The following is a 24,433-nucleotide window of genomic DNA, read 5'->3' as shown; positions in this document are numbered from 1 at the left end:
AGCAGATCCAGTTTCAAAGATTCCCCTCTTTCAAGCTCCCGTGAATGCCTAGGGCATTCAGATTCCCCATGGAAAACCAAGGCATGGAAAGCTGACAAGTACTTTATCTAACTATTTGGCAGGTATGACCCAGAGAAAGCAGGAAAGCCAACGTAGAAAAGAAATCTGATTCCTTTCGTCCCCCAAAATCCTCCCAAGAAGCACCTACCTGTGTGTAACACCAGCTCTCAGCTACTGGGCCACTCGACATTTCTGCCGGAGGTGGAGGACTTGGAACCCTTGACATCGCCAGTTTGAAGGTTAAACAAGATTTCCAAAGTCAGGGGACAAAGACTTCTGTTCCTCTTCACCCTGGATGATGCAAGAAGCAAGAGAATTTTATTAGATTAATGGTATACTATCCTACTATTTCCATTTGACCTTCCAGAGACTGAAAACTTTGTCTCCTGCCTGGAATGCTCTACCCTTATCATTCAAATGGCTTCTTAGCATTCAATGTTAACCTCAGAGAAGATCACCTAACCTAAAGCAGTCTCATCACAATGATATCACCCTATTTTGATCTTCTAGATCAAATCAATACTATTTAATATTATCTTACCAAATGAGTTTACTCAAAGGGTACTTAAAGTACATCCATGAAAAGGCTACCTAAAGAGGAGACAGCATGGTGACCACCACATACAGCTTTACCACTGTATGTGGGCTCCTTCCCTTGAGGGTACAAATACTTCACTCCTAAAGGAAAATTACTTTGTTACCTTTCCAAATACTGTCTCATCTTCTCCTACACTTCAGTGCAGACTTATTATTAAGAATAAATAGTCTTCTGGGCTTCCCTGGTGGCGCAGTGGTTAAGAATCCGCCTGCCAATGCAGGGGACACGGGTTCAAGCCCTGGTCCGGGAAGATCCCACATGCCTCAGAGCAACTAAGCCCGTGCGCCACAACTACTGAGCCTGCGCTCTAGAGCCCGCAAGCCACAACTACTGAAGCCCGCACGCCACAACTACTGAAGACCACGCACCTAGAGCCCGTGCTCTGCAACAAGAGAAGCCACCGCAGTGAGAAGCCCACGTGCAGCAACGAAGAGTAGCCCCCGCTCACCACGACTACAGAGAGCCCATGTGCAGCAACGAAGACCCAAAACAGCCAAAAATAAATTTTTAAAAAATGAATAGTCTTCTATTTATCAACCTATTGCTAGCCGCTCTCTGTAAGGGCAACATTTATCCCTTTCTTAGATGTTTTCCTTTCTCTGTATCATTAGAGATCTCTCTCCACTTACACTTCACTGGTATCTGATTTTCCAGATTCTTCTTGCTTTCTCTGTTCCTCTGTTCCACAGTATGGAGCTATAGGAACTCTCATACACTGCTGGTGAGACTGTAAATTATTAAGTATATTTGGGGTAGGAATTTGCCATATCTAGTAATGTTTAACCTACTTATACGTTAAGACTTAGTAATTCTACTTTTAACTATATATGTGCTAAAGTAGTGGTTCTCAAACTTTAGGTGCATCAGGATCACTTGCTAAACAGATTGCTGGGCCCTGCCCCCCAGAGTTTTTGATTCAGAGGTTGGGCCCAAGAATTTCCATTTCTAACAAGTTCCCAGGTGACCCTGATATGCCCTGGAATACTTTGAGAACCACTGTCCTAGAAAAACTGCACACGGGCACAAGAAGACATGGACAAGGTCGTTCAATGTGGCAGTTTGTCTGTAGACAAACAAACTAAAAATCCATTAGGAGGGAAACAGATAACTAAATTGGGTTATTTCCATACAATGAAAAACTACTTCAGGATTTAAAAGTAATGAACTACATCTACAGCACCATGGAGATGAGTGAGATCTAACACGACACTAATGAAAAAAAGCAAGTTTTGGAATGTCATGTGCAGTACACTATTTATGCAAATTTAAGATTTATATATTATTTACAGATATATGCATAGAGTAGAAGTGAAAAAAATCATTGACAAGCTATGTATCAGATTCATGATGGGAGAGCAAGGATGAAGAATGAAGCTGGGAAAAGAATGTAAGACATTTCAAGTTGATCTTTCATGTTTTTTTAAAAATTAGGACGACCTGAGGCAAATATGACAAATGTCTTTTAGTTTGGGATGAGAGCTATTTTAGTATATACTACCCTTTGTACTGTTCTGCTTTATCTTTAAAATATATTTTATTGGGACTTCCCTGGTGGTCCAGTGGTTAAGATTTCACCTTCCAATGCAGAGGGTGTGGGTTTGATCCCTGGTCAGGGAGCTAAGATACCAACCACATGCCTCTCGGCCAAAAAAATCAAAACATAAAACAGAAACAATACTGTAACAAATTCAATAAAGACTTTAAAAATGATCCACATCAAAAAAAAAAAAACTTAAATACAATAAAATATATTTTATTAATTGTGGGAATAGTGTAAGGATGTACTTACTCCACCATATAATACATTGTCTGGTTTACAATATACAAGGGAGAAATTTCTTTCCTGAACACCTGGTCTGTTTTCAGCTATGGACAGACAATATGAATCTATATCTGATAATGCTGCTCTCTTTGCTTGGCTACTAGGAAGCCCTGAGACAAATCTGACCCATCTCTTGAAACTACAGGCTCATATCCTCATTCTACATGCTATACTCTATACAGGCTCATATGATCCCTCTACTATAGCTTTATTATTATTATTATTTTATTATTTTTTGGCTGCATTGGGTCTCTGTTGCTGCGTGCAGGCTTTCTCTAGTTGTGGCGAGTGGGGGCTACTCTTCGTTGCTGCACGCAGGCTTCTCACTGCGGTGGTTTCTCTTGTTGCAGAGCACAGGCTCTAGTTGGGCGGGCTTCAGTAGTTGCGGCATGCGGGCTTCAGTAGCTGTGGCTTGTGGGCTTTAGAGCACAGGCTCAGCAGTTATGGCACATGGGCAAAGTTGCTCTGAGGCATGTGGGATCTTCCCGGACCAGGGATCGAACCCGTGTCCCCTGCATTGGCAGGCAGATTCTTAACTACTGCACCACCAGGGAAGTCCGAATAGCTTTATTATTTTCTTAACATTATTATTCACTTTGCTATAATTCCCTGAACTGATTTATTTTACTGTTTGATATATTAAGTACTTCTGGAAACTGCCTCAAATCCTTCGTAGAAAGAGGTATAAATGAATATCAAAAAAAAATCACTCAACTCACATTCACTGGCCACTTAATAAACATGGAGGAGGAGTAATAAGATACAGTTGCACCCTCACAGAGGAATACCATCAGTATTACCAGAGTCCCCATTGGTTTTAACACTATCCTACACGTGTTTATAGTTAAAACATCCCATGTAATCACACGTGAAGTTAAGTCTTATATACATGATGTGCTATTTCACTTAAACTAAGCACTGCAATGGAATTTGGGCCTCCCTGGTTTGTGCAATTCAGGGTTCATGATAATATCAAGAAAAGAGACCTGTGATCAAGGTAGACTTGCATTTGATGGAAAACATATTCTCACAAAACTGTTTTATTTATCTAGTAGTGAGTAAATGCACCTTAGGCGGTTTTACAAATCCCAGTTACCATTACTGCCAGTAGGAGCCAGAATGAATTTTCAAAATTCCCAATTAAAACTGTCTTTTGAGCGGGCTGGAATGAAGATGGGAATTTTACATGTTAGTTAAGAGCATAAAACTTGGCTCCGTAGGTGTGAGGTGCAGGCCCAGCTCTATATTGATAGACCATAAAATACTAATTTGAGTTTGGTTTCGAAGTTTAAAAAAACACTTCAAATTTATCTAACAATTAACAAGTTAAGAATTCTCTAAGCCTAAGAAAAAGACAAGTTTAAAAACCAGTTTATTTTAATGGCTTAACTGTTGCTACTGAACCATGGTCCATGATCACAACCAGGAAAAAAACACAACCTTGGTCTTGGCCATTTTTACCTATCTTTTTTTGCTTCTCACTTATTCTGTAGAGAAGTCTTTGGTTTCTTTTAAAATATCACCAACCTTTCTTCCAATTTTTAAAAGTGTCCAACCCAGCAGTCAGTAGAACTGGAGAATGGGCTTTAGACTCTGAGGAGGTCTAACCACACAATCTGCTGGGAGGGAAATCGACTAGGACAGCGCAAATCTAATTAATTTCACTCACAGCAGGCGCCATGGGCAAAGTGTTCATAAGCAAAGTAGCCTCCCGGCACATGAACTCTTCAGCACTTCACGCCAACTGCCGCAGATGCCCAGCAGAAAAACAATTTTAGAAAACAGGAGGTCTATTTGAGGGTCACGGTTTGAGAACCTTTGTAGGGGACAACTAGCACCAAAATATACTGTTCCTGGCTTCAAACAAGTTAAAACAAGACTGCCCAAGTTCTCTAATGAGAAATTTATTTTCCCAGGCTTAGCAAACTTCCCAGTATGCTGACAACTCAGAGGCTGAACATATCTGTTATATACCACCATTTATTTTCCTGTTCACTCTATTAAATCCTGACAATTTCATGTTGTTTAATATAATACACAAACATGCACAAACTAGATGGCTGGGAACATGGTTTCTTGCCAAAGAATGGTTTGTTAGGGACTTTTTAAAGCCTGTAACTATTTTTTCTCTTGGTTTAAAGCCTGGTACAGTTTCCAAGTAAGGAAAAATCCCAATGTTGTAACTATTTTAAACTTGAGAGACGTTTGCATTTTCCAAAACAGAAGATGCCAAAAAGACTTGACAAAAAAAAACACAAAAAACAAAAAAAAAAAACCCCAAAAACTATAGAAAGAGTTGGGTATATTCATTTTTGAGAAACTTTTGGGACCTCAAAGGAATGTTTGTATTTCTTCTGTTACAAGTGTCCTCAATCATATACAGCCCAGGAGGTAATAACTTCTTTCTCATTACCCCAAGGACAGATTATTACAGGTCATACTGACTTCCTCTCTTGCAAGGTTTGAATGACTTCTGAATATTTGTTATGGGTAAACTTTTTGCAGATCAATCTACTCTAACAAAACACTAAATGCACTTTTTTCTTTTTCTTTTCTGTTTATTTTAATTTAGAGATACTTCTTAAAATGAAACCAAGGACAATCAAGAGAGACTTCAATCAGCAAAGGAAAGACTAGGGTTTATCATGTCTCATGTCTCATGTCAGGTTCATGTTTCCTAAAATTTACAAGTTAAAGATGACTGCTTTTTTAAAATTGAGATATAACTGACATGTAACATTGTATTTTTAAAAAATTCTTTAACAGAGGGAGTTAGAGTTGAGTGAATCTTAAGATCAAGAAGAAAAAAGTCAATAGCCTAACAGAAAAATGCGCAAAGAACAGCCAATGGTTTACAGACATGTAAGTATCAATGGTTCTTAAATATGTGAAAACATAAATGCAAATTAAACCACACATTAATTCACTCAGTGAATTGGCAAAAATTAAAATGTTTGATAACACTTGCCCAGGATAAGGAGAACATTTCTGATTAGAGTATAAACTGTTATAAACTTCATGAAGGGAAATGAATAAGAAATGTATATACCCTTTGATCCAACAATTCCATGTCTAGAAATTTATCCTACTAATATATTTAATATGATAAATATAAAAGGTTTTTCAATGTGGCACTATGTGTAATCACAAAAACATGGAAATAACCTGAAAGTCCATCAATAAGGGATTGATTAAATAAATTATGATACAATGTAATAATAAAGCTATTTAAAAAAGGAATGGGGAAGCTCTTTCTACCTAAAGAGGCAGAAATATGTATGTATGTATGTATGTATGTATGTATGTGTGTGTGTAAGATATCTCTGTCTGTAAAGCTACACAAGACTCTAGGGACACTGGTTACTTCCAAGGAAGGAAACTGGGTACTTGGGTGGGAAGGAGAATTTCCACTGTTCCCATTTGTACTTATTGAATTTTAAACCATGTGAATATATTACCTTTTCAAATAATGAATAAAAATATTTTAAAAGGAATTAGCAGACTTCACAATTAATTCTTCTTGGTTATGAGATGGCTTATAAGTCAGACCCTTATGAGAAACAAGACAGGAATTCTTCAGTGACTTCCACTCCTATCCAAATAAAATCTACCTTTTGTCATGACTGCCAAAGCTTCAGTGTACCTCCCTGACCTCATCTAACACTTACCCTTCTCAATCACCATGCTTTAGTCACTCAGGCCTTTAATTCTACTTGGTAAACACATCAGGCTCTTTCCTCAGCCTGGAAAGCTCTTTCTTCCCTCAGATCTTTTCACAGCTGGCTCCTTCTTGTCATTTAGCTGTCCTATCAAATGTAATATCCTCAGAGAGGTCATCCCTGACCACCAGATCTGAAGCAGTCCCCACTTCTAGCCTCTTTCATTACATTACCCTATTCAAATTTCTTTTTTAATACCACTATCTGAAATTACCTTGTTTTTATATTTTCACTTGTCTACGGTCTCTCCCACTAGAAGTTAAGCACAATGAGAGAACAGCATCCCCCTGTGCCTAAAATGGTATCATAATAGGCACTCAATAAATATTTGTTCAATGAAATTGCTGTTGACTAACTAGACTACTGTCTTTTGGGATCATATTTTTCCTTAATGAGCTCTAGTTAAAAGATTAAAGTTTGGGAGTTGCTGAATGAGTAACAGCTATAGGAATCCAAGCATACTCTTAAAAGAAGAAAATATTTTAAAAAGAAAACTATCAGTTGACCTCCTATTTTGAAGAACTAATTTAATACATTCCAAAACTACATGCTTCTTTGATTAAAAAAAAAAATCCAAGAAAAGTTGGGAGAAAGAGAAGTGCGCAGGGCTAAATGGGAAGTTCTTGAACCCATAAGACAATAGTAATATAAGCACATCTTCCAGGATAAGTCGATCCTGAAAGAACCATTACAGCAACTGTCAGAAACTGAGGACCTCTCAGTTATTTCAAGTTAAATTCTATACAGTAAAATTCCAATATACTGATGAAAATGAGGCAGATTCTTAGCATTTATTTAGATTTGATCTATAATTTTCATATCTGACATGGGGTTTGATTCCCTTAAAACTGACATGTAGAGAAACAATAATTAACATTAAATATATACACGTGTACACATGTGTACAGATATAAAGAGAGACAGGGAGACATACCTTTAAGACATGTATAGACACATTAAGTTTTTTCTATACCAGGCTAAGATGCAGAACTTATTTTCTACCATAGCCAAATATTTAACTAAGAGTTCAACTGTTCTTGCAACTGTTGTGTATAAGGGAAACTTAGAAGAAACTATTGTATATAAGGAAAACTCAGAAACAAGTATAGTATTACATATGCATGTCAGTACCTTTAAGGTTTTCCCAGTTTACAGATCTCTTAGGCAAGCATAGACTCTGAAATGACTGTGAGGATTAGACACATGCTTTTGTACATAAAAAGGCTATTTTTCCTTCTTCTCCTCAATCTAAGTGTTACAAGATAAGAGTTTTATAGAAATACCCCAGCTAGTAAAGTTCATCCAAAGTCAAAATGAAGAGGAACAAGAAGATACATGAAAGAATTTCAAGTCGTGGAAAGCAGAGGAGTAAACAACAGACTGCTCCCACTGACTCCCAAACCTCATCACGTGCTGGCTGCTCACAGCCTTACTGCCCTTCTCTATAGGTTATAAATAACTACAAAGTGTCCTTGTCCCCAAGGAGACCTCAGCAACCAGCTCAAAGGTTAAAATATGCCATAATTCTCAATATGGATGCAACTTTTCCCGTTAGGAAAAAAAAAAAAATCGAAGAGCAGAAAAATGTATTGCCAATTTAAGTTAAGGGCTAGGGAATCATTCCCTCCCCCTAAAAACTATCCATTATGTAAGAGTTGTTGATATGGACATATTAGCATGATTCCCTACCCCAAAAATACGTCCAGGGACAGCATGCTCTGCTCCAAATGCAGAGGTCTGTCCTGGAAAGAGGTAGGTGCCATTCAACAGACTTGTAGGATTGCATCTCCTTAGACCTTAAAAAGACTTATTGAGTTTTTGTTTTGCTTTTTAATTTAGGCACAAATGACTACATCTACATAACAACATAGAAGGAAAAAATTCCTGTCTCCACTTGGATGCAGGGTCCTGCAGCATAACCATGATGGCTGCAACAGGCACAGGTTTCACAAGGTCTGGGTTCTTTCCATCAGGTGATGTGCTGCTGTTGTTAATTACTAACCCCCTGCTAGGGAAACAAAAAAAACCCTCCTCCAACTGCTTTAAAAAAAAAAAAGGCAGATAGGGTTCATAGGATTAAGCTTCTCCACACATCACCTTCAAAATCCATCATCTGGGAGAGGTCTGAAATAGAATGACATGAATCCAGATCAGCAAACAAACCTGACTATAAAGGGGCTATTTCACTTCAAAGTGGATCTCAGTTCCAAAGGAAAACACCTTTAGAAATGAAATTAGATAGGCAGAGGCAATCAGCAAGTCCTCTCTTTTCACAAATTATAATAATGTGTTGATTCCACTGAATGGCTTGGGCAAAAATCTCTGGGGCCACAAAGAGCAAACTTAGGAAAGATGAAGATTTTAACACATCCCACATGTTATCAAAGACTTCTCCTCTAGGTTGAGAAAATTTATTCTAAAACAAGAGCTGGAACAGAATTTTAAAAAAGAAGAAGGAAGAGGAAGAAGAGGGAACAAACCTTATGGCTAAGAAGACTCTCTTTATTACATAATTATATTCCCAAAGCTGTTTTGAGATTTGAGAGACAGTTTTTCACCTTCTCTCTCCCCTCAACTACAATTATGAAGAACCTTATAAAATCAAATAGTAAACGGATGAATGCCTTGGCCTTAATACAATTTAAGCATGTCTAATTTGCAAGGAATTCAGAAACAGAAGAGTCATTTCATGAAACAAATAGGCAGAGTTTGCATAACCCCACAGGATCCTCTGGCCTTTATAGAAGCCAAATTCAACAAGCAGTTCTCTTTGGCCATCGATGTTTCAGTCAAGCCATTTAAAAATATTTCTTGCTAACACAGTCTGGCTACAGAAAGGGCTCAAGGAATGCATACCAAAGAATAAATTCTAAACTGGTCTTAAGGTATATAATTTGGAATAACTTCATTAACTTAGAAGCTGAAAAGACCCACCTGCTCCAGAGGATTTGGTCTACTACAAGGGCAACCGATCCTCTTCAGCATTTACTACTACATACTATCTAGCAGTACAGAATTCAGTGTTCTCTGGAGACTCTTACCTTTATGAGTGACACTCAGACCTCTCCCTACCTATGAAAGAGAGATTGAGGTATATGTACGCTTTACTCTTCTCCTTTAAGTATGGTCTTAAGTAAAGAAATCTGATGATTGTTTACATGGACCCATGTTCCTTACCTAGAAACCACCTGCAAAAAATAAATTCTCCCTTCTTCCAAAGTTATTAAAAAATAAGCCAATTTCTATGTTAATGTTAAGGTTCTAACTAAATTCAATGGGACAAAAGATGAGCAGGAAGTTCTCAGTTCAAAGTGTTCATTCCAAAATTCATGACGCAAGGAAAAAGTAAAACCACACAGGCAGACAAAACAGGGGAAAGTTAGACAGAATGTCCGTCTTAACACAATTTCCCGGCTCCCAATGATTTTTGTCAGAATTTAAAAGATTAAAATGCAATAACACCTATTTTACCCAATAAAACTGTGTAAAAACATACATAAGCATTTGAGGCAAGAATCTCATGCCACAAAGCAAAACTTTTAAGATGGTAGCCAGAATGGTAGGAACGGTTGTCTAAGTTACCCACAGAGAGATGAGCTCTAAGGTTCACACACAAAGGCAACCTGCTCAGAATCAAACTCCTTTTATATGTAGAGTAAAAGGGAGCCCATGAATTGCTTTAAGGTATCTCCTTTTATAAGCTGGAATTCAAATTTCCCTGAAGATCTTTTCTCAGGAGAAAAATAATCTTACTCTAAAGTCTCCATATCATGTATTATAAAAAAATTTAAATCCAAACATCTTTTCTCCTCTCCATCATTAGTGTAAAGCCTTATCCTGTATGTACTAGTCACCAAAGAAGATCTGAATAAATAACTATTGTTTACTCCAGGAAAGAATATTCAGAATAAAACCTCTTTTGAAACCATTTATGAAAAATGTTTCTTTAACACTGATTGTAATGCTCATTATTTTTTAAAAAAACTTACATGCTCACCTTATATGACTTCCAACTATACATACTGTCTGCACTGAAATGAAACAGTAGATTGCACTACAAGATGTGCATTTTTTAAAGTCATGATAAATATTTCTATGCATTTCATTCCACTTCTGTCCTCATGATCTTAAACTATATTTAAAATTAAACGATGTAAAAACTCACCAAGTCAGTAGGAAGACTCTAATTTGTCTTGTCTAACAGGAAATCTTTGCTGGAAATAGAGATGATGAATCAGACTTAACAAGATTCTGAATCTCATGCAAGTCTTCACTTACTTAGGCTATTCTGAAAAGGGAAAATCTTACAAAAGCAGGTGATACATTAGCTAGGATTTACTAGTCAAAATTACCATTCTTATATCTCATCACTAGTTCTGAGAGCTCTATTTTCTAGTCATCTCTCAAAAAGATTATACTTAGAAATTAAAGTCAGAAAAATTCAAGCTAATTCCTCTAATGAACTGGCCTATGAGTACAGCAAAAATGAAATAAGCGGCTTGCCCTGTGTCAACATTTACAAGAGGGGAGTGACCATTTTTGCCAGCTACTTCACAAAATGCTAAAAGAATTACTATCAAGTTTCTATGTAAAAAAACCCTTTATAAAAAGTGCTCTGGGTTGACCAGATGGCTTCACAGGCAAATTCTATCAAATGTTTAGAGAAGAGCTAACACCTATCCTTCTCAAGCTCTTCCAAAATATAGCAGAGGGAAGAACACTCCCAAACTCATTCTACAAGGCCACCATCACATCACCCTGATACCAAAACCAGACAAAGATGTCACACAAAAAAGAAAACTACAGGCCAATATCACTGATGAACACAGATGCAAAAATCCTCAACAAAAGCCTAGCAAACAGAATCCAACAACACATTAAAAGGATCATACACCATGATCAAGTGGGGTTTATCCCAGGAATGCAAGGATTCTTCACTATATGCAAATCAATCAATGTGATACACCATATTAACAAATCGAAGGATAAAAACCATATGATCATCTCAACAGATGCAGAAAAAGCTTTCAACAAAATTCAACACCAATTTATGATAAAAACTCTCCAGAAAGTAGGCAAAGAGGGAACCTACCTCAACATAATAAAAGCTGTATATGACAAACCCACAGCCAACATCATTCTCAATGGTGAAAAACTGAAACCGTTTCCTCTAGGATCAGGAACAAGACAAGGTTGCCCACTCTCACCACTATTATTCAACATAGTTTTGGAAGTTTTAGCCACGGCAATCAGAGAAGAAAAAGAAATAAAAGAAATCCAAATCAGAAAAGAAAAATTAGAACTGTCACTGTTTGCAGATGACATGATACTATACACAGAGAATCCTAAAGATGCTACCAGAAAACTACTAGAGCTAATCAATGAATTTGGTAAAGTAGCAGGATACAAAATTAATGCACAGAAATCTCTTGCATTCCTATACACTAACGACCAAAAATCTGAAAGAGAAATTAAGGAAACACTCCCATTTACCACTGCAACAAAAAGAATAAATTACCTAGGAATAAACCTACCTAGGGAGACAAAAGACCTGTATGCAGAAAACTGTAAGACGCTAAACAAAGAAATTAAAGATGACACAAACAGATGGGAGAGATATTCCATGTTCTTGGATTGGAAGAATCAACATTGTGAAAATGACTATACTACTACCTAAAGCAACCTACAGATTCAATTCAATCCCTATCAAACTACCAATGGCATTTTTCACAGAACTAGAACAAAAAATTTCACAATTTGTATGGAAACACAAAAGACCCCGAATAGCCAAAGCAATCCTGAGAAAGAAAAACAGAGCTGGAGGAATCAGGCTCCTGGACTTCAGGCTATACTACAAAGCTACAGTAATCAAGGCAATATGGTACCAGCACAAAAACAGAAATATAGATCAGTGGAACAGGACAGAAAGCCCAGAGATAAACCCACACACATATGGTCACCTTGTCTTTGATAAAGGAGGCAAGAATGTACAATGGAGAAAAGACATCCTCTCCAATAAGTGGTGCTGGGAAAACTGGACAGCTACATGTAAAAGAATCAAATTAGAACACTTCCTAACACCATACACAAAAATAAACTCAAAATGGATTAAAGACCTAAATGTAAGGCCAGACACTATAAAACTCTTAGAGGAAAACATAGGCAGAACACTCTATGACATAAATCACAGCAAGATCCTTTTTGACCCACCTCCTAGAGAAATGGAAATAAAAACAAAAATAAACAAAAAGGACCTAATGAAACTTAAAAGCTTTTGCACAACAAAGGAAACCATAAACAAGACGAAAAGACAACCCTCAGAATGGGAGAAAATATTTGCAAACGAAGCAACTGACAAAGGATTAATCTCCAAAATATACAAGCAGCTCATGCAGCTCAATAACAAAAAAACAACCCAATCCAAAAATGAGCAGAAGACCTAAATAGACATTTCTCCAAAGAAGATATACAGATTGCCAACAAACACATGAAAGGATGCTCAACATCACTAATCGTTAGAGAAATGCAAATGAGAACTACAATGAGGTATCACCTCACACCAGTCAGAATGGCCATCGTCAAAAAATCTACAAACAATAAATGCTGGAGAGGGTGTGGAGAAAAGGGAACCCTCCTGCACTGTTGGTGGGAATGTAAATTGATACAGCCACTATGGAGAACAGTACGGAGGTTCCTTAAAAAACTAAAAATAGAACTGCCATATGACCCAGCAATCCCACTCCTTGGCATATACCCTGAGAAAACCATAACTCAAAAAGAGTCATGTACCACAATGTTCACTGCAGCACTATTTACAATAGCCAGGACACGGAAGCAACCTAAGTGTCCATCACCGGATGAATGGATAAAGAAGATGCGGCACATATATACAATGGAATATTACTCAGCCATAAAAAGAAATGAAATTAAGTTATTTGTACTGAGGTGGATGGACCTAGAGTCTGTCATACAGAGTGAAGTCAGAATGAGAAAAACAAATACCATATGCTAACACATATATACGGAATCTTAAAAAAAAAAATGGTTCTGAAGAACCTAGGGGCAGGACAGGAATCAAGACACGGACGTAGAGAATGGACTTAAGGACACGGGGAGGGGGAAGGGTAAGCTGGGATGAAGTGAGAGAGTAGCACTGACGTATATACACTACCAACTGTAAAATAGATAGCTAGTGGGAAGCAGCTGCATAGCACAGGGAGATCAGCTCGGTGCTTTGTGACCACCTAGAAGGGTGGGATAGGGAGGGTGGGAGGGAGGCTCAAGAGGGAGGGGATATGGGGATATATGTATACATACAGCTGATTCACTTTGTTACACAGAAATTAACACAACATTGTAAAGTAATTATACTCCAATAAAGATGTTAAAGAAAAAAAAAGGGCTCTGGGTCAATTACACTGAAGCAAGATACGTTGAAACAAAGCCATGTATCCTATGGTTTTAATGAACAGCTGCCACACTGAGGTGGCTGTCGAAGACTGGTGAGGCATCTTAGCTAAACATCACCACCCCCCCTAAATAATCTAGCATAGCCTACAAAGTCACTCAAAACAGAAACAGGGATAAGAGTGGTTGCAAGGGTTCTAGGAGTATAACCTGGGCAGGAAATTCTGGTGCTATCTTCCTTTTTGTATGAAAATGAAGTACTGCATACACTGTGGGTGATTCTTACAAAACAGCATCTTGGGACCTCCCTGGTGGCTAGTGGTTAAGACACCACGCTCCCAGTGCTGGGGGCACGGGTTCGATCGCTGGTTGGGGAACTAAGATCCCACATGCCACAAGGTGCAGCCAAGGAAATAAAAGAATTAACAATGTACTGTTAATAAACCGATAAAAAAAATTTACTATCTCCTCTTTGCTGCTTTCATTTCAAAAACAAAAACAGAATCTTTTCCTGAAAATGTAAATGCTATCTTTAACTGGTACCCTGGTACAAATAAGCTCCTCTTACTTTGGTTAACCAAGTCTAGTTACTGTCAGTAATGGAATGAGCCCTCACCAAAAACTGTACTAAACTATTGACTCTAAAACAGGACAAGTCACGATCAGAAGATTTAGAGTAGCAAGAGTCAGGCCGAATTCATTTAACAGATTATTTACTGCACACCAACTGTGTTTAAGGTTTTGGCTTCTCAGTTAATTTGCTAGAATGAACACTTTTAGGCCTAGTGGATTGGCAAAATTTAGAGTCTGACAATACTGATAAGGACTGGGAGGAACAGGAACACTTTCACACTGTTGGTAGGAAGACATATTAGTACAACCACGTTGAAAAACAGTTTTTTCTTATCTAATAAAACTAAAGATTGGAACTTCCCTGGTGGTACAGTGATTAAGTATCTGCCTGCCAATGCAGGGGACAGAGGTTCAATCCCTGGTCCAGGAAGATCCCACATGCTGCGGAGCAACTAAGCCCGTGTGCCACAACTACTGAGCCCGCATGCCACAGCTACTGAAGCCCGCACGCCCTAGGGCCTGTGCTGTGCAACAAGAGAAGCCACCACAATGAGAAGCCCACTTGCCGCAACTAGAGAAAGCCTGAGCGCAAGAATGAAGACCCAATGCAGCCAAAAATAAATAAATAAAATTTTTAAAAATGTTAAAAAAAATTAAAGATCCATTGTTTAGTTTGTTAAAACCTAAACAATTCTACCCCCAAATACGGCCCAGAGAAAGTCCTGCACATGTCCATCAGCGGACATAAATAAGAACATGCACAGCAGCAGTGTTCCTAACAGCCAAAACATCAACAGTAGAATGGATACACAAATTGGGGTATATTCATGACAGGGTTCTACATGGCAATGAAATTACGGTTCTACGTAACAACATGGATGAACTTTACAAACATATAGTTAGATTCTGAAAGAAGACATAAAAGAACACATAGAGTATTATTCCATTTAATGTATATAAAGTTCAAAAACAGACAAAACTAAGTTATATTGGTTTGCAATGAATCCTAGGTGGTAAAATCACAAAGGAAAGGAAACTGCTATCACAAATGTCAGATTAGTGACACCTGGGTATGGGTTATGATCTAGAAGTAACACACAACACAGCAAGCTTCTTCTGGGTGCTGGCAATGGTATATTTCTAGGTCTAATTGGTGGTTATATAAGTACTTGCTTTTTTTTTTTTTTTTTTTTCTTTTGCGGTACGCGGGCCTCTCACTGCTGTGGCCTCCCCCATTGCGGAGCACAGGCTCCGGACACGCAGGTTCAGTGGCCATGGCTCACGGGCCCAGCCGCTCTGCGGCATGTGGGATCTTCCCGGACCGGGGCATGAACCCGTGTCCCCTGCATCAGCAGGTGGACCCTCAACCACTGCGCCACCAGGGAAGCCAGTACTTGCTTTTCATAATTAAACTTTAAACTATACAGTTATGTTTTATGTATTTTTCTATGGGTTATATTTCAAAATAAAAATGCATTAAAATAAAATCATAATTTAAAATGCATTAAAATATGCAATAAAATTACCCAATAGAGTATATGTGCGTGTGTGTATATATCTCCTCCAATGTCTAAGGGTGAATATAGTGTATTGCACAGAATATACCCTTGATGTTTTTTTTTCAAAGACAGTTCAGGATGAGAACTCAGTAATAAAAGCAGGGCCACCCAGGAATGAATATCTATAGACAGGCTTTCCTATTATACATTCTTTCTCTGAATTTAAATGCAATACCTAAGATCTGCGTTCCTGCGAAATTTTCGGTACTGACACAAATGTTTAAATCTATGTATGACTACTCACCAGGAGCCATTAGTTAATATCCAAATTATTATAAGATACAAACAAAAGCTTTTGAAAAAGCAAAGCCAGGACACAAGTATTTTTTGGTATTACCTTTTTAGTTTAATCATGTCCTCTGATGGAACCTCCAATGATTTCCATCTCAACTCTGAGTAAAAGCCAAAGTCCTTACAATAACTGAAAAGGCCCTGCACAATCTGGACCTCATTACCTCTCTGGCCTCATCTCCAATTATTTTCTCCGGAGTTCACTGTGTTCCAGCCACACTGGCCTTCTCTGCCGCTGTTCCTCAGACAGAATAGACTCATTCCTGCCTTAGGGCTTTGCATTTGCCCTTTCTTCTACGTGGATAACTCTTCCCCTAGATATTCTCTTGGCACACTCCCTCCCCATTGTTGGGGCTTTCCCTAATAACCACCATCTCTGTGAGGCCTTCCCTGACACCCTTAAGCATGTCATCCCCTCCCCCCCCAGCCATAATCCTATTTCTCCTGCATTGCTTCATTTTTTTCTATAGCACACAAAGTCATTTACCACACTTTACCTGAGATGTAAGAAGGCAGACTCTTGTCTGTTTTGTTGCTGTACCCAGACAGTGTCTGGCAAGTGGAAGATCAGAAACAAATACTTATTTAATAAATGACTGAATTAATCTCCTCTTCTTTTGGATTTCTAGCCTTGAAAGATTAGACAATAACTTTATACATTTGAAAAAAAGAAGGCTTCCCTTCTCTGTAAGTCAAATTTATTAACAAAGTTTGTTTTACTAACAAGTTTCAGATTTATGCTCTTATTAGTACTGAGTCACAGGTAAGACTTATAAAAAGCTGATACAAACTAAACTGTATTTTCCCCTAAAACAAATGTGCAGTGTATGTTTTAATGACGGCAATGCTGGGAGAGCCCAGAGAGACAAAAGACAAGAGCTCTCCTGTACTGCTGGTGCGGGTGTGCGTTGCCATAACCACTAAGGGAATTACTCAACAAGATGTAGCAACGAAGACTGAGTGATTGCTTCCTTTATTTATACTTTTCATTAAAGTTTTTTTTTTAATGAGCATATTTTCTTTAAAGTCAGGAAAAAAGGTGTGTTAAATAAAGAATTATGCAAACAAAATATAATTTCATGAAGAAGGTTCTTTATATTATATTTTGATGCCCACAGAAACAGTAAAGTCTTCTGTTATGTATCCAGATGAAATATCCCAAGACGGCGACTACAGTTAAAAGAAAAAATTATTTTTGACTTAGGAACTAAAACTTTTTATAGCAGAGTTTCCAGAGTGGAAGGGAAAACAAAACCCCATGGTGTTAGTATTCCAGATAAGAACATACTTTTATTCTAAAGAAAGATTTAAAATAGGAGCATTTCTCTGCAGTATAAAACATGGGATTGACAGGATAAAGAGCAGGTAAAGAACTCCATTCAAACTTAGTGATTACAACATAAGGAAGAAAAGTCACTGAACAATTAATTCACTGCCTACTGAGTGATGACACATACTTCTGAGTATACAGATAGAGCTTATACTTTTGGTGGAATACTTCACCTAAAATAAAGGCAGAATAAGCCTAGATCCGAAGGTTACTTTCCAACCACAATAACTTGTGACATGAACCATATCCTAGGACATAAACAAATCTGAAAGAAAATACACAGGCACCTGATATTCTACAGTTATATTTGTTACTAAGATTTCCATTTTAAGGTCTTATCAATTACTTTTAAAAATACTCAGCACATAAATTCTTAAAGATAGTTGATATATTCAAGAAACGAAGTCCTACTCAAACACTTCAGCTGGCGGAGTGTATTATTAGAGAAGAGTAACGGTTTTCATTTGTAACACTTTAACATTCCAAGTGCTCAAAGCTCTGAACAGGATCCACCTTTAAAGTGGGAAAAAAAAAACAAAAACCCTAGAACATAAAAATTAAAAATACACCCTGGGACTTCCCTGGTGGCTCAGTGGTTAAGAATCCGCCTGCCTGTGCAGGGAACATGGGTTCGATACCTGGCCCGGGAAGATCCCATATGCTGTGGAGCAACTAAGCCCGTGTGCCACAACTACTGAGCCCGTGCTGTAGAGCCCATGAGCCACAACTACTGAGCCTGAGTGCCACAACTACTGAAGCCTGTCCTCCACAACAAGAAAAGCCACCGCGATGAGAAGTCCGTGCACCGCAACGAAGAGTAGCCCCCGCTCGCCGCAACTAGAGAAAGCCCGCGCACAGCAACGAAGACCCAACGCAGCCAATAAATAAGTAAATAAATTTAAAAAATACACCCAACCTCACAATAATGACTAAAGTATAGTGGATTAAAGACTCCAGAAAAAATATATAAATGAAAACTGGGACTTCCCTGGTGGCGCAGTGGTTAAGAATCCACCTGTCAAAGCAGGGGACACGGGTTCGAGCCCTGGTCCAGAAGATCCCACATGTGGTGCTGCAACTAAGCCCGTGCGCAAACTACTGAGGCTGCGCTCTAGAGCCCATGAGCCACAACTACTGAAGCCCTCATGCCTAAAACCCGTGCTCCACAACAAGAGAAGCCACCACAGTGAGAAGCCCACGCACCACAATGAAGAGTAGCCCCTGCTTATCACAACTAGAGAAAGCCCGCGTCCAGCAACGAAGACCCAACACAGCCAAAATAAAGAAAAGAAAACCATTGGTCATTGAAACATATGGTCCCTGAACAAAATTTATCTGTAATAATTCTAATCTAAGGTAAAGGCTTACTTTTTTTTTTTTTTTTTTGCAGTACGCGGGCCTCTCACTGTTGTGGCCTCCCGTTGCGGAGCACAGGCTCCAGACGCGCAGGTTCAGCGGCCATGGCTCACGGGCCCAGCCGCTCCATGGCATGTGGGATCTTCCCGGACCGGGGCATGAACCTGTATCCCCTGCATCGGCAGGCGGACTCTCAACCACTGCGCCACCAGGGAAGCCCAAAGGCTTACATTTTTAAAATGTCTAATTTGTCTAAGAATGCTCCAAGAAACTCTTTCATAAGTATCAGCTACATTTGGTTCATGATGAATTTGTAAGACAAGAATTGAATGAACTAGGTTGGCGATCAACCAACTAAATACTAGTCCTATATTTAATGAGTGGGAAGTATTCTAGGAGTTAAAAAGTAATGAAAGAAAACATATAACGGAGAAAGGGAAAACGTGAGTAGTTACTGATGTTTATGAAAATCAGCTATTGGATATGAGACAATAAAAATATAAAATGTTAAATGCAAAGGTTGCCAAATTTATCAGAGTCCATAAAGAATCCACAGGAAAAGAACATTTCAGAGCCTCTGGCCTTAGTAAAAGAAAACTGACATTTCAAGTGAGAGAAGGTTTTCCTCATCCCTTCCTCTCCTTCAAATGATGATTGTGAATACCAAAGTGGTAAACCAAATGGGAGAATTCAAATAAGATATTTAGGACAAAAATCAAACCACCCAAGCAATAACAAGGAAGAAGGAGGAGGAGGAAAACACCACATGAGGTGGTCGTTCACTGAAGTTCTGTCTGTAATGGCAAAAAAAAAAAAAAAAAAAATGGAAACAATTTAAATATCCACCAAAGGGGTTTGGGAAAACTGGGAAATATTCATACAGAGAAATTAAAAAATTAAACAGCTGAAATGAGGGACCTAGATCTACATGCATCCAGATGGATAGATCTTGATAAACAAGAATAAATGAAAAAATGACTGCAACAGAATTTATTTATACATTCACACACGCTCTGCACAGGATGCACACTAAATTTATGGTCATAGATTGTCTCTGGGGAGTGAGGTGGGAAAAAGAACTGAGAAAGTGAATGAAGAGGACTTCAGCTGAAGGTCTCACAGTCTCTCAACTTTTTGTTCGGCTTTCTTTTTCTTTTTTTAAAAATATTTATTTATTTATTTGGCTGCGTTGGGTCTTAGTTGCAGCATGCGGGATCTTCGTTGTGGTGCGGGATCTTTTGTTGTGGCACACGGGCTTCTCTCTAGTTGCGGCGCACAGGCTCCAGAGCGTACGCACGGCTTAGTTGCCCCTGGGCATGTGGGACCTTAGTTCCCCGACCAGGGATCGAACCCCTGGTCCCCTGCACTGGAAAGCAGACTCTCAACCACTGGACCACCAGGGAAGTCCCCAAAAACAATGAATTTAGAGGGAAAAGTAGATTAGAAAAGCTTTAAAAAGTTGACATCAGAGTAGTCTGAATCAAACCAAAAAAGCCAATGAATTCAGTCCAGATCTTCTCAATAATACAAAATTTAGCTCTTGGTGAAATATTTTCCCCAGTTGATGGGAACACAGCACTGGGGTTACTTAAGCAGAGGGAGTAAAGAGACTGACATTATATACTTCAGTAAGAAAGTACATTTTAAATAAGGATAACACTCATCCTAACCCAGTATATCCTCAGAGACTGTCAATCCTCACAAGGAACCATATTTCCACAGAGCACCTTCTCCTTCCTCTCCATCATCTACCTCTAACCTGAACACCTGTCCTCCCACTTTCCCTAATTTTACTCACTCTCCTCTAAGACCAACCTCTCCTTCAACCACCTCAAAGTATAGTACCTAAACTCAAAGACAGATTTTTAAAAGGAAAACTTGAGACTTTTGGAAATGATTTAAACGCTTTTTCCCCCCTTTCAAATCTGTTTTTCCTCCCTCTTGCTTCACTTTTTCCATTTCCCAACCTGTTTTTTTTCCTTCTTTTCTCTGGCTGCCCAACAGTTGCTTTCAACTGCTAGCAAGCCTCTGGCGTGTTTATACTTTTCCCTTCTTAAGGAAAAGATACTCCAAGTAAATCAAACAAAATGCCTCTCCATAGCCCAAGAGCAAATAAAGGGAAAATAACTTAAAAGTAAAAAATACGAACCATATTTTGCTGCCTTTTGTTTTCATTACGGATAGGAATAAAGTTCTAACTACCAAATAAGAGAGCAAAACCAAACTTACATTTTACCATCCTCATAACATTTAAATTTATCTAGGGTCCTCTGCTTCACAAGTCACTTTGGTTCAGAATTATAAGGCCACTGAGAGTACAGTTGAGTACTACAGCCTAATGGAAACCATAATCTCAAGATTCACAGTAGAGATACAACTGGAGCACTCCCACCCCCATCTTCCTTGTCTTTTTATTTTTTGGCCACGCTAATTTTCTCTGTATCATTCAAATTTTAGCACACGTGCTGCCAAAGCGAGCGCTTCCTTACCTTCTTTAAAGGGACTTCTAAGGTCCTTTTGTGGTAAATGCTTTAAGCTATATAACCATTCCCTCACAAGCAGTATTCAACGCTTCACCATCTTCCAAGTACTTTGACATTCATGATCTTATTTGGGATTTATTAACAGCTCTGTGAGGCGTGTAGGGCAAGTATTTTACAAATAAGGAAACAGAAGCTCAGAGGTTACAATCTACCATGGTTACATGGCTATTAAGGGGGCTGAGTTAAGACTGAAGTCTTTCAACTTCTAATCCAATACTTTAATTCCTGTGGCTAGGTGATTCTTAGATGAGGTATTATTCAACACGGAGGAACTGGAAAAATACCCGATAGAAGATACATATATATATGTGTGTGTGTGTATATATATATATATATATATATATATATATATATATATATACCCTAACTTTCGATTCTGATTTCGTTTTCAAGTGGCAACTCTGTTGAAAACTATGCTCTTTCGTTCTAACAAATTCTGAGCACAATTATTAATGACACCTGGGCAAACTGTTGATAGGCTCACGCCTACTTTCAAGACTAGACCCTGGGAACAAATCATATGTCCTCACATGTTTTTAAGGACTTTCCATATCTTAGCACCTAATCATCATTAATTTTTAAAAATAAAATGTCTACTTTTCTAAGATGCCAGAGTATTTTCTAATCTGAGTTTACAAAAAACCAGTGTCTTTTCCCCAGGAGGTCTCTCGCTCCTTTGCCACAAGCTTACAGAATCAAAAAGCACAATTTCTATCATTCCTTAATTATACTCATCTGGAAAGTCTAACATGACTAAAATACTGAATGGCACCATCTTCTACCAGCTGCTCAAGCCAAAAGCCCTATCTTCTCATATCCCGACTGTCAGCAAGCCCTGTCAGCTGTCCGGCTTCCTAACACAGTCCACATTTATCCATCTCAAGTTTTACCCGTTTCTGTGCAGTTTTCTCTCATCTGAACCAGTGGTAACTGGTGTCTAACTGACCTTCCAGCTTCCTCTGTAGCACAATCTATTGGCCACACAGTAGCCACAGTGAACTTTAAAAAGGTAAATCAGATCATGTCCCTCTTCCATTTAACCACACTTAGAACAAAATTCAGTCTCTTTACCTGACCCTATAGGGTCCTATAAAAACTGGTCCATTATGCCAAATTTATCACCTATCCCTCACTCCAAACACACTGACTGGCCGCCTTTCTATAAATAAGCCAAGCCTGTTTCCACCTCAGGGTCGTAGTGCTATCTTCCCTCAGCCTGGAAGACCCTTCTCCTAGTTATTCACATTACTTGCTTCTTGTTATTTATGTTTAGCTCAACACTCATCTCTTTTAAAAAAGGCCTTCTGGGGGCTTCCCTGGTGGTCTAGCGGATAAGGCTCCATGCTCCCAATGCAGAGGGCCCAGGTTCGATCCCTGGTCGGGGAACTAGATCCCTCATGCATGCCGCAACTAAGAAGTCCTCATGCCGCAGTGAAGATCACTCGTGCCGCAACTAAGACCCGGCACAGCCAAAATAAATAAATAAATGTTTTGTTTTGTTTTGTTTTAATTAGAAATTAAGAAAGGCCTTCTGTGACCACAGCCAAAAGTAGCAGCCCCATCCCTACTCTTCCATGGATTTGTTTTGTGTGAATTAACCCTCTACACTGTCTACAGTTTATAGAGCCTGATCATCTTCTGAGTGCACTTATAATACTGACATTCTGGTCCTGCAAGTCTGAAAACCAGAACCTAGACAGTGGGGGCTCTGCTGAGATAATGCCCAGTTCAAGGTCAGAAGCAGCCCCCAGTCTTTTTCTTGTTTGGGTCCAACAGACACTTGATTAAACTTTCTTTCTTCTTTTGGGTGTAAAAATTTTTAACAAAGCCATCCTTGATGTTTGAAACTTTTCTTATTGTATCCACTTAGGCTTCTCTTTTTAAAAATTGTAATATCAAGCCTGTAGACTCTGTCTTGCCTTAAAGAAATCACTAGTTTTGCTGACCACTAAGCCTTATTCTGTAGTACACAGTTTATTTTCTATCAGTTAAGGGAAACAACTGATCATAATGGGACTGGGAGCTGAGATCTGTTTTCTGAGATGGGAAACTGGCTTACAAGTAGAAAAATAAAAGGTAGACGTAAAAGCATTTTTGGAGATGGAGATATAAATAATAACAAAAATTGCAACAAATGCCTTTTGGGTGATAGTAAAAAACCAAGAAAACTTGCTAATGCTACTTAATTCTTCAGGAGTAAAAGACTGAAGTGATCTGAGTAAAGTGAAGGGAGTTCTCTGCTATGAGCCTGAATACGCTTTGAGGGCAAGGGACTTGTACCCAGATAATCCTGTATTGTGCCTGGCACACAGAAGGTGCTTCATAAACATCTGGTGAATAAAGGAATTAGCAAAATATTCTAGAGATACAAAAGGATTTAATGGACATCCAGTAAAATGTTTTACAGATTGTTTTCCAGTCTTACCTAATGCTACTGTTCAAATTAAGTCAACTGTCAGGATACCCAATTCTACTGCTCAGTCTACATTCGCAACAGAATTAAAGTGGCTATAGAAACTGGATTCCTCCCCAAGGATGTGAGGTTACAAAGATAAACTTGCAACTCTATTTGTTCTTGGCCCTCTGTAACCTCTTCTTCCTTTCAATTCAACCAAACCTTAACTGATTAAAGCTGCACATATTTGACTCTGATCCTCAAGATGTAAGAAGGCTCTTTTACTCTATTTCCTGAAAACCCTTTCCTTCAAAGCAACGAGTCATCTTATTAGCTGAATCAAATTATTATCAAATAGAGGTCCCTTTTTGGGAGAGCTTATGGATTATTTAAATTTTGGAAGACTAAGTTTCTCCCACCTATACAACTAGTAGAGTCACAGCAAAAAATAGATTTTTATCCTAAGTCCAACAACTACTCTGAGCATTAATAAATGTGTTTCCATTGCTTAAGCCCTAAAGTCAATCAACCATAAAAAATATTCATTGAATACAGTTTGGATGTCCAGTTCCATGTTAAATCACCAGCCTCACTACTACCAATTTCTTTGCTTGGTTTGAATTAAAAGAAAATGTTTCTGGCCTTGAAGAGCCAGGAAAAGACTCAACTTATAGTTAAAAGAAGAACTCATATTTTCAAGAACTGAGGGTTCCTCCTCAATATATAAATTTTCCTCCTTTAAACAATTTCCCTACCATCCTTTTCAGTATACTTGGTCTT

The 24,433-nt window shown here is 38.5% G+C and overlaps 1 protein-coding gene across 2 annotated transcripts in view; it reads right to left on the bottom strand.

Annotated features, from left to right (window-relative positions):
• Nucleotides 1-24,433, bottom strand: part of SPOP (speckle type BTB/POZ protein) — a 66,569-nt gene that overhangs the window by 19,363 nt on the left and 22,773 nt on the right. Inside the window, exons 2-3 of one of the 2 annotated variants that reach the window (XM_029211744.1) lie at nucleotides 10,365-10,413; nucleotides 209-351 (exon numbers count right to left, since the gene is read on the bottom strand). In XM_029211744.1, the coding sequence (XP_029067577.1) occupies nucleotides 209-286 (78 nt within the window). In that variant the 5' untranslated portion in view covers nucleotides 287-351; nucleotides 10,365-10,413. The remainder of the gene's footprint in view (nucleotides 1-208; nucleotides 352-10,364; nucleotides 10,414-24,433) is intronic. The other variant, XM_029211743.1, reaches the window with a different exon arrangement.

The sequence above is a fragment of the Monodon monoceros genome, unplaced genomic scaffold, assembly GCF_005190385.1.
Source record: "Monodon monoceros isolate NGI ecotype Baffin Bay Population unplaced genomic scaffold, NGI_Narwhal_1 Super_Scaffold_9, whole genome shotgun sequence".
Taxonomy (NCBI): domain Eukaryota; kingdom Metazoa; phylum Chordata; class Mammalia; order Artiodactyla; family Monodontidae; genus Monodon; species Monodon monoceros.
This window is presented reverse-complemented; position numbering and strand designations above follow the sequence as displayed.